Source organism: Chionomys nivalis, chromosome 1 (assembly GCF_950005125.1).
Source record: "Chionomys nivalis chromosome 1, mChiNiv1.1, whole genome shotgun sequence".
Taxonomy (NCBI): domain Eukaryota; kingdom Metazoa; phylum Chordata; class Mammalia; order Rodentia; family Cricetidae; genus Chionomys; species Chionomys nivalis.
The window spans coordinates 13832231-13849780 of NC_080086.1; the positions used below are offsets into that span (position 1 = coordinate 13832231).

Genomic DNA, 17550 nt, shown 5'->3' on the forward strand with positions numbered 1-17550 from the left:
ACACTATCCCTTAAGCTTTTGTGTGTCTACAAAAATGAACAGAATATTTTCCTTCCTGGATTAGTTAAATTGAGGACAAATGGTAGAAAGAAACTTGAAGTCTTCTTCAAAAATTTTCCAACCACCCTATATTTTACTCAAAGTTTGGAAAGTTATCATATACTATCTATTTAATTCAAATTTATTTTATATAATTTCCTGATATGCTACAAAAAAATTTCTTGATCGCTTGAAGAACAACTATCCTTTGTCAATCAGTTCTATTCAGATCTTACCATGGTGATGTCAATTTCACCTGATTCTCTGACATCATAGAAATGTGTCTTTAGTGTAGATGTGAGTGTTATGAGTGGTGCTGTCTTAACTCTTGGTCCCTTTAAGGATTTACAAGACAAGTCTTATAAAGTGTAGTTAAATATGCAGCCTGCCTCATAAAAATCTATGTTTATGAAATAAACAACAGAAGCACTAAAGTTTCCCTTTGAAATAGTCATGGACTTACAGAAAGTTGAAAATAATGCCCAGGGCCATGGCCCAGTGAGTAAAAACTGAGCATGGCAGGTATCAAGCATCTGGAACTCCAGTATTGCAGGGAAGGCAGCCGAGGCAGGAGTATACAGTGAGTTCGCCTGGCCAGTTAGCTTAGCCTAGTTGCCAAGTTCCCGACTCAGTGAGAACCCCTGCCTCAAAAAATACAATAGAGAGTGAAAGATGAAGATACCAGAGTTGACCTTGCCCCTGCCCCTACACAGGTGATCATACTTGCACACCCATACGTCTCTACAAGCAAACATGCCCCTCCACACACACCTAAGTCACAAATAAATATACAGAAAAGGGCCACACACCCTTCACCTAGCCTCCGCCAGTGGCAACAATGCTGCCTATCAAAATAAGAAAATATCCAAACTATGGAACTGTCATTGGTACAAATCATTCATATTTTACCAGCTATACATGTACTCGTGTGTATGTACATGTTGGGATGCAGGGGTCCTGTGATGTCTAGATCTTACAACTATATATGGCTTATGATAATATATATGTGCATGTGGATATATACATACATATACACACATATCTGTATCTCAAGGTTTCCTCAGGCAGTCCCTTATAGATACATGCACCATCTCCCCATATACCCAACTCCCATCCTTGGTAAACAGAACTTGATTCCCCACCTCCGTGACTTTACTACTTTAATATTTTTACATAAATTAACCAGACCAAATGCCATCTTTTAAGGCTATTTTTTCTCAATAAGAAGACTTTCACTGAGGTGAAGCTACTGTGAGTATCCATCTGTCTTCATTGCTGTACACTGAATGGATGTGCCACAGGTTTTAACCATTCCCACACTGAAGAGCATTATGACTGTCTTTACTGTCTGTCTAGTAAAAACTTCCGGATGCAGGGTTTAGTTTATTTGGATGAATTATGATGCCTCTAATATGACTGGTTCAGGGTAAAGGTTTCAGAACTGGGTAGCAAGGGTGAGGAGATGACAAAAAATACAGCCCATAAGACAATGTGTGTTAGTGTGTTCAGGAAAGGACCCATTTACCCTGGCTTTCCCAGAACAGATCAGTTTGTTTCCCCTGGCCCACACAATGATCTCTTTGCTCACAGAAGTGCCCCAGTTGGTGTGACAAATCCTATAATCACTGTGACTCTTCAGTGATCCAGAGAGCATTACTGCCCTGCCTGTTCGGCTACAACGGGACTACATTTCAGTGAGTTGCTATTTCATGCCTGTTCTCTGTAGCTGTGGGGTGACTCTGAAGTCTGAGAGATGAGATCCATCTTCTTGCAATGAAGGATAGTCTTGAGGAAATCTCTTCTGCCTCAATCTGCATTTTCACACACATAAAGCAATTTTCTCTGCTGGTTTCATGGTTGAGGGCAAGATCTAAGTTCATGCCATAGAGCCAGGCCCATGGCTAGTTTCTAGTCCATAATAAGGCTAGGTCCTGGGTATTTTAGCTTCAGACACAGGCCTATCCCAAAGGCAGTTCTCAGTAAACTGCAGGCCTACAGTGAACTTAGCTGGGACCAGCTGTCCAGCTCTCTGTCAATCACTCTCTCCAGGGCATGGGAGTCAAGAAAGAGGAAAGTGTCACCCATTCTTAAGTGGGAGGAAGTTCCCTCAGAGGGTAGAATGCTGGGGTCAGGAAGGATGCAGGCTGTGCCATGGGAGGAACTGAAGGGATAGTTCTACATGGCCACCTCAACTTGTCTTTCATCAAGAGGCCGGTACACCACCAAATGGCACACAGCTAGCACAGAGTTCAAGCCAACAACTTTACATTTTTTTTTCAAGAGACAGTTTATGCTCTTCAGTTTCTTATAACGGGATTTGAAATAGAAAAGAAGGAAATAAAATCCTGTCAATGTAGCATTGCAAGACTTTGCTTTTTTTTGACTGCTCACACTCATGGACAAAAAGCATATAAGGAATGACCTGCTGTATGAGGCCGCTTGTTAGTTTCCTGGCTGTCCAGATTCCTGAAATAACCATGCAGAAACTGTATTAATTAAATCACTGTTTGGCCCATTAGCTCTAGCTTACTCTTATGAGCTAACTCTTACATATTAATTTAACCCATCTCCATTAATCTGTGGTATCACCACATGGCAGTGGCTTACTAGCAAAGTTTCAGCATGTCTGTCTCTGATGATGGCTCCTTATTTGTTAATTAATAAAGAAACTGCTTGGTCCTGATAGGTTAGAACATAGGTGGGTGGAGTAAACAGAATGCTGGGAAGAAGGGAAGTGCGCTCAGACTCCATAGCTCTGCTCTCTGAGGCAGACGCGATGAAGCTCCAACCCAGGATGAACGTGGGCTAGAATCTTCCTGGTAAGTGCACCTCGTGGTGCTACACACATTAATAGAAATGGGCCAGGCAGTGTTTAAAAGAATACAGTTTGTGTGTTGTTATTTTGGGGCATAAGCTAGCCAGGCGGCCGGGAGCTGGGTGGCAGGAACGCAGCCCGCAGCTCCTACTACAGAATGGCACCCAACGTGTGGACAACTGCATCCACAGAAAGCCTGAGAGCTTGGGAAAGAATAGAGTAAAGCATGTTTTCTTGGTAGCAGCAATTTCTTGGGTCTGCTCTGCTTGCTAGAGGCAAGCAAGCTCTCTCATCTAAGAGAGGCTTCCTGACTCAGCTTTAGCTGCAAAATCCTGCAGCTCATTAAGAGGTCCTGCCACAAAATACTTAAATGGTATTGATAAAAGCTGACTGCATGCTTGTTTGTTTTCAGCCATAGCAGGAAAAAAGTTGTGCTGTTTTATTTAAAATGCTGGCCTTCTAGTCTGTCCTGCCAGGGCAAACTCTGACTCTTTCAGGCAGTCAGTCCAAATGAGTGTGATCTGTGAGCAGAATGCACAACTTGCTTGCTGGAAGGGACTTTGAAATGCCACACAGTTGTGGCGATAAAAATGGCTCCAGCAGTACCTCCACCATGAGGCTGGAAAGCTAAGGAATGGGCTGGATCTAGCTGGCAAAGCCACGGCTTTAATCCTACCCATATTGCTCAGTAATTTAAAGGCTTGTGTGGTCAGAAAAAGAGAGTTATACAGTAAAGAGAGATTCAAAGACAAAGAAAACCTTTAAATGATTTACAGTGTGTTTAAAAATCTATGCAGGCTAAAAGTTAAAGTTCTTAAAAGTAAAAAAAGGAAGAAAGAAAGTAGCTGTGTGTGGTAGTACACACCTTTAATCCCAGCACTTGGGAAGCAGAGGGAGATTGACCTCTGTGACTTCAAGGTGTGGTAGCACACGCCTTTAATCCCAATGCTTGGAAGGCAGAGACAGAAGAATCTCTGAGAGTTCAAGGACAGCCTGGTCGACAGAGTTATTCCAGGTCAAAGATATACAGAGAACCTGTCTCAAAAAGCAAAAAATAAAAGTAAAAATAAATGAAATAGAGGTTAAAATAAAGCCACACAAACATGGAAAATATAATGAGAATCTTGATACTGTATGCTATTATGCTCTGTTTGAATTGTTTGAATGCTGAGGAAGGAGCAAGAGATGTTAAAAGATATTTGTTTATAAATGCTGCTGAACTAATCCAACATATATATTTTGAAAATACCTTGACTTTAAAATTTGGATCTAAGGACATGATGCTTTGGAAAGGAGTTTCTTCTTTTGTTTTCACAGAGGATGAGACCCTGTGGATTGCATCTATCCCAATATGGTATGATAGACTACGCCCTCCTGAAAGGTTGCTGTGAACACCCTCAAAAAATTACTTCACTCAACTGCCAACTGAGACGACCCTGGCACATAGGTTATACCATGAAAGACCTAATTAGTGATGCCCCCATTCAGCAGGAAGAAGTTTGGAGAGAAATACTGTGCCCATATACCCAAATATTGTTTATAAATGTTCTTTTACACTTAAAGGGGGAGATGATATAGATGTGAATAATTTGCATTGATATGAATCTTGGTTTACTGATATTAATTTAAGGTCAGTTTTGTTATATGTGTATGTATTTCTGGTACTGATTAAGATATTGTGATTGTGTAGTTCATTTAAAAATGTAATGTATATAGGTTGTTAATGAAAATTATCAATAATAGTCAAGCTTGTAGTTATGTTAGCTAGATTTTCTCGATGTACATAGATATATTTCAGATAGGCATTCTTCATATCTTTCAAAGACTACAGAATATGACATTTAATGTTTTAATAACTTAGGATTGTTCATGACAATGAGACACTCTTTTCCTATCAGCACCAATCTACTTCAAGAAGATGATGGGCATCGAAGAGTCTCCTTATGGAGTTTGATAGCCATTTGGGCAGGAAACTGCTCTTGCCTAGACTATTGAACAAACTGGACACAGAGAACTCACAGAGAGAGGACTACTGAACTTGCCTAAAGGTGAGATGATCTTTCGGGGTTTCTGATTCATGAAAGAGTCTGTGAGACATTCTGCAGGACACAGCAGATAGTGACTGAACTGACTTTGAAATTTCCTGCTTCATGGAAATGTCTTTGGATACTATGGGCCTGAAGGCAGAAGACGGATGCCCCAGCGGTACAAAAGAACTTTGGGTGACTGTCCAGGCAGCGAAATGTCTCTGTCATTTCTAGAGTTTGGAAGTTGCTTATTTCTTGTTTGCTTAGGAAATATTGTATCCTTCTCAAGTCTTTGATGGAGCTGAAGAATATATAGTTAGTTATAGTTTTCCTTAGTTATGATAAAGATAAAATAGATGTAAATATTGTAATTCTTACTTGATAACTATTTTGTTATGTGTAATTTTGCTATGTTAAAGTTAAAGCCTTCCTTTTTTTTGTTTAAACAGAAAAAGGGGAAATGATGGAGGAAGGTCATTGGTTAATTAATAAAGAAACTGCTTGGTCCTGATAGGTTAGAACATAGGTGGGTGGAGTAAACAGAATGCTGGGAAGAAGGGAAGTGAGCTCAGACTCCATAGCTCTGCTCTCTGAGGCAGACGCGATGAAGCTCCAACCCAGGATGAACGTGGGCTAGAATCTTCCTGGTAAGCACACCTCGTGGTGCTACACACATTAATAGAAATGGGCCAGGCAGTGTTTAAAAGAATACAGTTTGTGTGTTGTTATTTTGGGGCATAAGCTAGCCAGGCGGCCGGGAGCTGGGTGGCAGGAACGCAGCCCGAAGCTCCTACTACAGGCTCCATGACTTCTCCCTCAGCTCTGCCTTCTTTTCCCACAGTTTAGTTTCCTTCGCCTACCCTATTCTGCCCTGCACAGGTGTAAGACAGTTTCTTTATTAACCAATGTTATTCACAGCATACAGAGGAGAATTCCACATCAATGACTCTTATTCCCCAAATCCCTGAGCTCCACATCATGCTTATGATCAGTATCAATAATCTATGCCCTTAACTAATGCAAATACACCTGGAAATCATATATAATTGATCCTTGGACTTATAGCTTCATATAACAAATTTCAAAAAAATGAAATACACAGACCTTGAAAAAATATGCTACATTGAAGTGAGAAGAACATGCATGGTAGAGCAGCTTAATAATTTGACTATTATATTTGTACACACACATAGGAAACAAGTTTGGAATATGCATATTTAGAGGGTAGTGACTTGGGAAGTAAAGTGTTTATTAAGAAGTTTTCTTCTTTTTCTGCTTGTTGCTTTTGTTTTTGTTGTGGTAACCATGTACTTTGAATTATCAGTATATTAATATAAAAATATTGTGGCCATTGACACATATCTGATTCAGGCTTCTTCAAATATTGCAAATAAAGAGGTCCCTACTTCAGACCTATGACAAACCATAAAGTGAAAGGCTAATTGGCAACTTCTGCATAGCAACAAGAATTTCAATAGTCTTCCTACGCTGTCTATTAACCTTCAAAAGTGAAAGATACCCCATCAACCAAGAATTTGAAACCAGCAGGGTAATAGCACACAGGTAATCATAGTTTTAAAGGTCACGTAGACTCTTATGAGTTGCAAATACATAAAATATAAATCCTAGGATTCAACCCTGGGTACCCTGAATGGTAGCTGCATTTTAGCAGATTTTGGTAATTAAAAACAACAACAACCCCACAAATGCCTAAGCTCAGCTTTTAGAGTCGAGTCCAGGTATTTTGTTCTAAGCCCTGGCAATCACATCAGCCAGAAGCTTTTACAACACCAGCATTTCCATATTGCAAATCCCCGGAGTCTAGCCACTCTGAGTGAAGCCTGTAGCAGTTTGTGAGAGACTAATTACAAAGTATAATTTGGTTAGAGAAAACTGCAGAGGGGAATTCCCCAGCACAATGCACAGTAAGTTTGTTCACATCTTGCCACTACATTTAAGTGTAAATAATGGTTTGTAACAGTGCACTTCAATGCAAAATACCCAGTTTTCTTTTACATTTTTTAAGGGGAAAACCTCAGTACTAGATATTTAATGACACATCACTAACAGCATACAGTTAATTTTTGTTCTACTTTGGGTTTGCTGCTGCTTTAGAAAGGATCTCATTGTGTGTTCTGGAAGCTGTAATCCTCCTGCCTTACCCTCTGACCCCCATCTCAGGGCCAGACCACATGATACCACATTCAGTTTTCCCTGCTAGGAAGCTTAAGATCTAGAAATTTTAAGCCGTTTGAGATGATGTGTTTCTCCAAATAGGCAGTAGAATCAGGAGTGTAAGGTCATCCTCAACTGCAGATCAAATTTGATTAGAAGGCTCTGTCTTACATGAATATTCAGAGTTTTGAGTACATCTAAATAATAGGCGTATTCCAATAACAATTTATTATTGTAAATATCACGGTTATTCTTGGTGGTTTTTCTATACTAATTGTTTCTTTCAGTGCTGTAAAAGAATATCTGAGAGAAAGCAGCAGAAGGGAGAGTTTCTTCCTGTCTTCTTTTTTAAGAAATTATTTTTACATGTTTGAACGGTTTGCTTGTGTGTATACACGTGTACCAAGTACATGCATTATTACCCTTAGAGGAAGAGGGCATTGGATGCCCTGGAACTGAATACCAGACAGTAGTGAGCCACCATGTGGGTGTTGGGAACCAAACCTGGGTCCTCTTTAAGAGCAGCAAGGGCTCTTAACCACTGAGCCAGCCCAGAGGGGGAGTTTCTTTTGCCTGTCAATTTGAGGTTGTATAGTCTGTGGTTTGCAGGGAAGGCACAAAGGCAGAACTGTGAGGCAGTAAGTTATGCTGAGTCCCAAGTCGGGAAACCAACAATGACAAATGCTGCTACTAAGATCACTTCCTCTTTTACTCCTTTTTATTCTATCTTAGACTTTAGCCCATGAGATGAAGCTACCCATGTTAAGGGCAACTTTTCCTTCCTTAGTTCAACCTCCAAGGAACACCTTGTAAGACATGTATGTGTGTCACACAAGCAATCTGCCATCACAGCCTGGCTTCTTATTCCTACACTTCAGTTCTCAATGTATTGCCAAACTAAACAGAAATCCCGAGCAAAATATATTAAACCTCTTTTTTATGGGCCACCAAAATGAGCTAAGTTGAAAACTCCTGACTAATCTTAGAGAAAGATGACGTGCGGCAAGCAGTTTTATCTAACGATGATGCTTCAGGGACATGCGGGACTTGTATAAATGCCTTCTCAGAAGTTTCTAGAAATATTGGTTTGATAGGGAGTAAACATTATAAAACTCAATAAAAACAATTTACCCACTAACGAATTTCTAATATTACTCTTTAGCTCTGTAGATGCAATTTAAATTTTTACACTTTACATTCGTTCATTTTTGTGTGTATATGAGGACGCATGCCTACCATGAAGCATGTATGTTGGGCCATATGGGTTGTGGGATTAAACTTGGGCCATTGGAATGGACAGCTGTAACATTAGGGCCTGCTTGTTGGGGTTTCTGTCCTGCCCAGTTCCCACAGCCGGTAAGTCCCAAAGAAAATCACACAGCGGTCTACATAAGTTATAAAGTGATTGGCCCATTAGCTCAGGCTTCTTATTAACTCATAACTTATCCCATTATTCTAGAATATGTAAGCCACATGGCTCGGTACCTTTTTCAGCAGGGCAGTCACATCTTGCATCTTCTGTGGCTGGGTCACAACTACAGAGGAATGGGCTTCCTTCTTCTCAAAATTCTCCCATTCTCATTGAGCCGCCTCCACTTCCTGTCTGGTTGTCCCACCTATACTTCCTGCCTGGCTACTGGCCAATCAGCATTTATTTAAAACATAATTGACAGAATATAGAATTGTCCCACACCAGACAGCAAATCTCTATACCTACTAAGGTCTTTGGCCAGGCCTCCAGATGAAATTTCTTATGATAAATTCATGGAGTCATATGAATTTATCATATGACTAATGTGAAAGCATAAATAATTTAATTATAATTTTGCCCTAATTCTGGCTCTCATTGGCCAACAAACAAAAATGAAGTTAAAGTTATAGGAAACAATTAAAGATAATTCACATTAACAATGTAATCATAGGCCATTCATATAAACCAATCTGCATCAAGATCATTTAAAGACTTTCAGCCCATGAGTAAGTATATGCTTTGATATGTGTGTGTGTGTGTGTATGTGTGTGTGTGTGTATTTCAGTTGCTTGAAAATTTAATTATCTGTTTGTTAGGCTATATGATAAAATTTTAATGATGACAACATTGATTCAATTAGCATGGTGAGCCTTCTGTTAGCATTGAAAAAGAAACTGTCTATGCTTCAGGATGTGGCTCATGTTTAATATTAAGCCACAAGATGCTTAAGTATCTTTCCTTTAACATCTTACATTTTCTTTATTTGAACACACATCTGTGTTTTGTGACCCTTTTCTGTTTCTGTGCCAGTGTTCACATTATGCCACCACAAAGACACATTTGACTCTAAGCCACTCTTTCCCTGCAGCACCAAGCCAATTCTGGTACCTAATAGATGATCAATAAGTGTTTGGTTGACAGAATGGACGGGGCAACAGACAACTTTCCTATAATTTCTCCATACTTCCATTTGGGTTTTGGGGAAAGATTTATCAACAATGTTAATAAATTTTAAGTCTGCTTAACAAGAAAATAAAAAGGCAAAGAAAATTAAAGAAGTTGCCAGGGGTCCTGATAATTCAGAAACTATCAAGGTTCAGAAACAAGGTGGTGTGGGTTCACCATATTCTCATCCATAAACAAATCAATAATGTTTACTTAGGATAAACATAACAAAACAAAGGCCTCAGTTGTATGAAGAGTTTTGCATTCATTTATTTTTGTGTGTATATAAGGGCACATACATATCATGAAACACATGGTGTGTATTGGTTGGAGGGCAGCTTACCAGAAAAGGGAAAATGGAGACACACACAAAAAGGGAAATATTTAGTACTTTAATCATACACACACATATGTATATATATGCAAAAGGCAAGAATGCATACATATACATATATAGACTTAATAGTAAAAGCCCATGAACTACTAGAGTAAAATAGATTTAGCTGGTTTATCACTTAAGATGGGAGCAGTTTTGTCGGGAAAATGAGTTGTATTTCTTTCTTCACTGGAAAAGTATTCTGAAAGACACATACGGGTCTGTGAAATGGTTCAGCGAGTGAAGAGACTTGCCTTGAAGCCAGATTGTCTAAATTTAATCACTGGGACCCACATAGTAAGGAACAAATTTTCTCCAATAAGTTGTGTTCTGATTCCACAAGTGGGCATAAAATAAATAAATGCAATTTTTGAGTAACCCATGTATTTGCATACAGATAGTTGACAGTAATCTACCTGTTTTCATCAAATTTAATTTCAGTCTCCTGGCATTCATTTTCTTTCAGAAATTTCGTGTGTGTGTATAATTCATAATATAGTTCTTGAACTTGAAGACCTATTTCCAAATTAGATTCTCTGTGGAATGTTTTTCCAACCACTTGTCATTTTTTTCCTCCTTATTGCCCCAATTTCCTGACAGAGAGGGAAGGAAAACACTCTCATCAAGTTCTTCAACCTCACTTCAAGAGCTTCTGCTTGTTTTGTTTTGAATACAGAAGACAGAGGAGCTCAGTTGTTGCCTATTAGCAACTAGAAAACCTCAGGAAAAGAAAGGTTGTTCACTGTAGAATTAGATGCTGAAGTAGTTGAGAGATGGGAACACAGCATGGTTGTCTCTCTAACAACGAAGTTGGGAACACTGTTTGCAAGGAGAAAATAATCTAACATCTGGTTTTGTGGAGCCCTGGAGCACACGTAGAAAAGAAAATAGAAACAACAGTTGCTGCAGAATTACATGAGAGGTTTTGAAAGTCAGTTTTTGTTGCTGCTGTAATTATACCTTGTGTTCTCACGTATTCTCCTCAGTGGCTCATAGAAATCATATGGAACCTTCTGGAATCAATAGCACCAGAGAAAAGAGGCGTCTTTGTTTTGATTGCTATTTCACTGAACCTGTCCACATTCTTATTTCCTCAGTTTACACCAGGCAGGGCATGGTTACTTTTCTCGTTTTTGTGATCAAAGGCCCAACAAGAAACACCTTAAATGAGGAAGACTGCATTTTGGATGCAGTTTAAGAGGGAGCACAGTCCCATCGGGGCAGAGAAGGCAGGATCACAAAGTAACCACTCACCCTCCAGTCAGGAGGCAGAGAAGCAACAGGAAATGGGCCAAGGAATCCTCCAGGACCTGTTCCTCCAGAGAGGTTCTGCTTCCTAAAGGTTCCTCAACCTTTCTAAATAGCACCTGCAGCTGGGAGTCAAGTGTTGAAAAGCACAAGCCAGTGGGGGTCACTTTGCATTTAAACCACAGCCCTAAATCTTCTCCTCACTTTAGTCAGATAGTAACAAAGCCCAAGGAAGCTCTCACACACTTAATGAAGCAGAAAGAGCTGAGACCAAAGGGCCCCTCTGGAAGAGTTGTGTAAATGACCAAGTTATAAACCAGTATTAAATACCACCATAGGAATTACCAAGAGGACCTGTTGAAAAGGGCCTGTTAGAGGCAAGGTTCTCACAAAAACATTAGAGTGTCTCCTACTACTAGGAATACAGACATATTGACCTGGTGGGGATAGGAATGATGATGGGGAGTAGTGGTGCAGAGTGGAGGCCTAAGATAATCTTAGTATACCCATATTGGCTGTTGGTCTTGTATATATATAGGTAAAGTTTAAATTTTATAGGAACCATTTGTCATTGGCATGTCAATTGTGACTTGTTTTTTAAAGAGAGTGTTCCATCTTACTGTAATCCTAGATAACCATGAGCTTTAAAACCTCCTGCTTCAGCCTGCTGACTGATAGGTTGACAGGCATGAAACACCATTCCCAGCTTGCGTGGCTACAGTTTCTTTATGCAGTACTAGATAGTTTTGAATTTGTGCTGTCATCAGCTGTGACCTTGAACTCCTGATTGTACCATCTAAGTGCTGGGACTGCAGGCATGCCTACTTGTCATTGCTGCTTCCAAACTTTCAATTTATTTTTAAAAGATTTATTTACTTTTATTTTATGTGAACGAGTGCGTTGCTTATGTGTGTACACATTTGTGTAGTACCTGTGCAGGCCAGAAGAGGGTGTCTGAGCCTCTGAAACTAGAGTTCCAGTTGTGAGCCACCATTTTGGTGCTGGGAACAGAGCCTGGGTCTTCTGCAAGTGCAGTTAGCTCCATTAACCTTCCAGTCATTTCTCCAGCCCCCATTACTGCTTTTTAACTGGTAAAATCAAGCAACAATTTAAGAGACACTGAAGCATAAATGCATAAATGAGGATATCATATTTTTGAGAAAAATATCAGGCTTGTATTTCAATTTGTGATTTTAATAATATATTAGTGTATGATTGAAAAAGGTTTACTATTTATAGTGTAGTAATTGCCTTATAATTATGATTATTTAACTGTTATAATGATAGTACTTCAGGCTTTCCTTATATAGACATGTTCACAAGTCAATTATGATATCTCAGAATGCTTAGAAGCTATTCATACAGTGGAGAAAAATTTTAATTCTATTTATTCAGTTGTTATCACACTTCTAATGCCAGGTGCTAGCACACTGGGAAAGATAAAAGTTATGAGATAAAACTACCTCAAAAGTATTTGTAATGCATCTGGATTCATTAGATGAGGACCATTAAATACTGTGTGGTAAAGTTCATCTTTGCAGTGGGATATGAAGAAGAACACATCAATCAACCCATGAATCAGACTCCTTAAACTAGAAGAGAGGAAAAATCAATTTCTGTAGTCATTGATAGTAAGTTCCCTAGTTTGTCACACTGCCTCTGACCACAGTAGTGGCACCAACACAAAGATCTTTTTCAAACCTCTCAGGACTCAAGTTGTTTAAGAGCAGCGAGTCAAGGGTTGGCTGTGCAAGCATGAATCCCTGAGTTTAGAGTCCCGCAGCCTGTGCAAAAGGCCAAAAGTGAAGAAATGTGTCTATAACCCCAGAGGTAGATCCCCAGAGTTCTCTGACAGCTGGGCTAGCTCAAACAGCGAGTTCGAATTTCAGTGAAAGACCCTGTCTCAAAAAAGTGAACAAGATGGAGAGTAACCACAAAAAAATGCCTAATATGATCTAGATCAGGAATGTTCTTACAGTGGGAAGGCTCAACACCCATCACCTGTCAAAACAGAGGCAGTGAACGATCCCCAGAACACTCAAGATAAATTTTCCACAGGAAATGAGGCATATTGGGTATGCATGTGTGTGTGTGTGAGAGAGAGAGAGAGAGAGACAGAGAAAGAGAGAAAGAGACACAGAGAAAGGGAGACATAGAGAGGCAAAGATCTCAAGATCTCATGGGCGTGGAGAAAGGCAGAAAGATCATGGACTGTAGGTATTTATCCTGGGTAAGAGTACGATGGCCAATATCATAGCATTGATAAAATTAAACATGGACCTTTAAAAAGTACAGTATTGAAATCCCTTTCAAAGTTAATCATCTTTTATGGCATCTCATTTAAGAACAGAAATAAAGAAATAATGGACTCTTACTGAATGAGATATAGGGGTGGGGAGCTTCCAGTTGACCATAAATAAGCAACACTTCAGGGAAGACTGACTTCAAATTCTGATGAGGTCATAGTCTGCCGTTTGCATCTTAGTTGATAAAGCACTGATATTGACTGGGTTGATGAAATAGGAAGCCATTTTCAGGAAAGGCAGTAAAAATGTGATGTTGTGTTGTTTTCAGTAGGAATTATGGGAAGACACACAAGGGGGAGACACTAAATAAGCAATCCATTTGATCCATAGACAGAAGGTGAGATGGGGCTCTTGATGGATCGTAGAGCTCTGATTTTTGTTTCTAGCTGTACAGACACAATTATCAGCAACATCAGCATATAATTTTAAGTGGTCCATGACCAGCACCAGGTGTGCCCCACAACAGTTATGAAGATGTCAGCTCATGCGGTGGGTGCAATGGCTGACCCAGACAACCAGAGGTAGCTTGTTAAATGAATTCACAACTAAAGCATGGGCGAGCAATGATGCACAACACCTTGCACGCGCAACCCCTTCCAGGTTCCCTCAGTGAAAATGGTTATAAACCAGCATATCATACACACCCCAATTTTTTTCACAGTTTATATTTACCTGGATTATAGAAAATAGAAGCGAAGTAGTGGTGGTGCATGCCTTTATCCCAGGATTCAGGAGACAGAGGCAAGTGCATATCTGTAAGTTTGAGGCTAGTCTGGTCTATAAAGCAAGTTCCTGGACTGCCGGAGCTATTACACAGAAAAATCCTGTCTTGATTAACAAAAGAGAGAGAGAGAGAGAGAGAGAGAGAGAGAGAGAGAGAGAGAGAGAGAGAGAGGGAGGGAGGGACAAAGGAAGGAAGGAAGAAAATATGAAATTGCTCATCAAGCTTCAGAGTTAGATATATTTGGCTTAAGTTCTTTAGAAATATTGGTTCACATGGAGGATGAAGTATGAACATTGATAAATGGTGGTCATAATTAAATCTATGGAGATTTTCACAGAAGATGGGAGAATAGTTTGTCTCATACCCCTGGACCATTTTAGGCAGTTGTTGACCTCTGGTAGACTATTTGACATTTAGTAATGGATTATTTTAATGTTCATGCCACCATGTGCATGGTTGTGTCTATTTTATTGACTCTTGTTCAGTACTTTCAGTTAGAAACATCAAATTTATAAAACACTTATACTGTATGCCTGATGCCCCATGTAACACACCAACTACACAATTTATGATATTACACTACATGCCTAATGTAGCACTTCAAATATCTCTTGTTAACTGTTTGGAAATGTGAAAATTTTTAGAAGATTGGGGCTTAGTGGTTTTCAATTTATAGGTTTCCCTTTTCTGCTTTACTTTATGCTAAAATGAAGCAAATGCTGCCCATACATGAAATAAATATTAATAACTTTCCTCACAAAATCATTTTCTCATTAGTGTATAACTTATTTAAGATTTGTCAGTGCATGTTCTTGATAAGTAGCTTATCATGATAGACATTTGCTGGCAAGTGTTGAGATATACACATACTATGCAAAAGAGAGTGGAAGTCTATTTCAGTTACTAAGATATCACCACGTGATCCCTGCCTGAATTTTTCCTATTCCATTATCATGTTTTTACCATTTTTTCTCCCAAACTAAATGGTCTCATTTCTAGAATTACCATATACTATGAAAGAAAGACCTAAAGTTTTCCAAAGGTTAAATGTAGCTCAGGTCTCTCTCTCCCCTCCTCCCTCTCTCCTTCCCTTCCCTTCCACCCTCTCTCCCCTCCTCTCTCTCTCTCTCTCTCTCTCTCTCTCTCTCTCTCTCTCTCTCTCTCACACACACACACACACACTGCTGCTCTCTAGAAAATATGCACCTCAGTTTTCATCTTCAGTTCACAAAGAGTGCTGCCTAGATATTTTAATTGTTGTAGAGCCTAGCAAATGGTTAAATAAACGCTAATTATAAAAACTCATTAAGCATAATATATCTGTGATGTATACTAAGGAAAATCTTCCTACAGGCAAGACATGCTACTGAATTTATTATTCACCAGTTTTTCAAATAAAATAATGACTGACAACTTAAAATTTGAACATATATCAAATACAACTCAAAACTTCACTCATGTAATCGCTGTTTACCCAGAGACTACATTTCCTGCGATCCGGAAAGACAAGAAGAAAATAGAGAGTATTTTAAGCTGCTGTTGCCAGGGATTCATGGGTCCCATTCACTGTAACCTTGGGGAGCATTCATAATTAATGGGCATATGGCCAAGAAGTGAATCTCTAATGCGGAAGCAAAGCGTTTGCAGTCCTGAAGTGTTAGCTAGGTATCCGCGTGGTGCTGAAAGGACAGCTCCGGAACGGATCACCTGTGGCCATTCCTGCATCCCTTGGCCAAGAAGGGAAAGGGGACTAAGCAGCAGAGAGCAAAAGTAGATCCCTGAAAACAGGAGCGAGGGGGTACCACTTCCTAACTTCCCCTCGCGTGCCAGGAAAACAACTAGCTATTGTGGTTGTTGTTTTCTTCCTTAATTGCACGCTTTAGGTGTCAAGCTTTTGTTTTTAAACAGCATTTTCCTTTTCACTTCTTCTCAAAGTACAGTTTTGAGACACACGTTTCAAAGAGGACGGGAAAAGTGAATTTTGTAAATTATATATTCCACCATTAAAATAAGAGGCAGCATCCAGTAACGAGAGGATGGAAGCGGAGGAAGTGTGGAGAGTTTCTCCAGGCATCCCCAGGTGGATATAGGTTAAGACGCGGAGAGACCTTCCCTCGTGTTGAACTGACTCCTTATTCCATGAAACCCTCGCCCTAGTGCCTGGCCCGTGCATCTGGTCCAGAGCTCAGCGCCCTGAGTGTGATTCCCGCAGAAGGTGAATTGACTGAGACAAAGCAGCCGCACGGAGGCTCCACTCGGGGAGGGCGAGAAGGTGAAGTGGAATTGGGGTGCACTGGGGACCAGTAAAGAAAGTGACCTGATTTTGCCGGAGAAAGCCCTATCCGGCTAGCCCATCGCTGAGGTGTCAGAGTACAAAGGGCGACAACTGGAAGGCGCAAACTTCCACATCTTTCCACCCGCAAACCCGCAGCCCAGCCAGCACCGCGCTGAGGACAAAGCTTGCGCGGCTAGCGATCCCCGCCTGGCCACCGCGCCCCGAGCGCGTAGCTCCCCACGGCGGAATGGGTCCGCATCCCCGAGGACTGGAGGTTCCCCTACCTTCATCAGCACAAAGAGCCCGAACAGAGGCAGCAGGCGACGACCCCCGCGCGTTCCCCTGGGCAGGTGCCCCATCGCGGCGCGGTCAGGGACCCCGGGACGGAAGACAGCGCCAGCGGATCCCCGTGGCGTTCACAATGACCAGCCCTGGCTGGCAGCCTCAGACCCCGGGCGCCCAGGCGGCTCCCGGTGGCCGCATGTCGCCTGGCCGGTCCCCAGGCGCTTCCGGATGGATTGCTCTCCTCTTCTGCGCCCGAGTCCGGCGAGAACGTGCCAGGAGCCGGCGTTGCTTAATGGCTAAGGATGGAGAGGGTGGGGATGGCAGTGGGCGAGGCTCTGCGCCACAGCTACAGCGGTTGCCACGCGAGGCAGGGGTCGGCGTGGGGAGGGAGCGGCCCCGGCTCCACAGGCAGGCAGCTCTCAGCAGCCCCCTAGCAACAGGGGTGTTCGCTCTCGGAACCAGGAACTCGGAAAGTGCAGATCTCGGGTCCTCCCACCAGGGCCTGCCTGCTTCCCATTGCTAGGCAGCCCCCAGGCCAGGCTCCGCCTCAACCTCCCCCCAATCTCCTCGAAGGAGGTGTCTATGGGGTTTTCCCTCTGATGCCTCTTATCCCAGGTCCTTCTCAATCTCCCTTCCTTTGCCCTTGTGGTACTTAAAGTCACTAATGACAAGCGACATTTAAATGTTTTTTGAAGGGGGTGAATTTCAACTCATATACCCCCCAACCTCAGTTTGATCCCCCGCAGCACCCCACACTTACCTAGGTAGACATAGTACAATGTTACGAGTTTCCTATGCTTGTTCTATTGCCCACACCCAGCTCACTGTATTTTACACATAGTTAGAATATGAATGGAATATATT

At 41.2% G+C, this 17550-nt stretch overlaps 1 protein-coding gene across 2 annotated transcripts in view; it reads right to left on the reverse strand.

The window, feature by feature from the left end:
- Ptpro (protein tyrosine phosphatase receptor type O) overlaps window positions 1-17104 on the reverse strand; it is a 212396-nt gene extending 195292 nt beyond the window's left edge. For both annotated transcript variants that reach the window (XM_057785277.1, XM_057785269.1), the window contains exon 1: window positions 16686-17104. In XM_057785277.1, coding sequence (XP_057641260.1) covers window positions 16686-16760 — 75 coding nt within the window. In that variant the 5' untranslated portion in view covers window positions 16761-17104. The remainder of the gene's footprint in view (window positions 1-16685) is intronic.
- Between the last annotated feature and the right edge of the window lie 446 nt (window positions 17105-17550).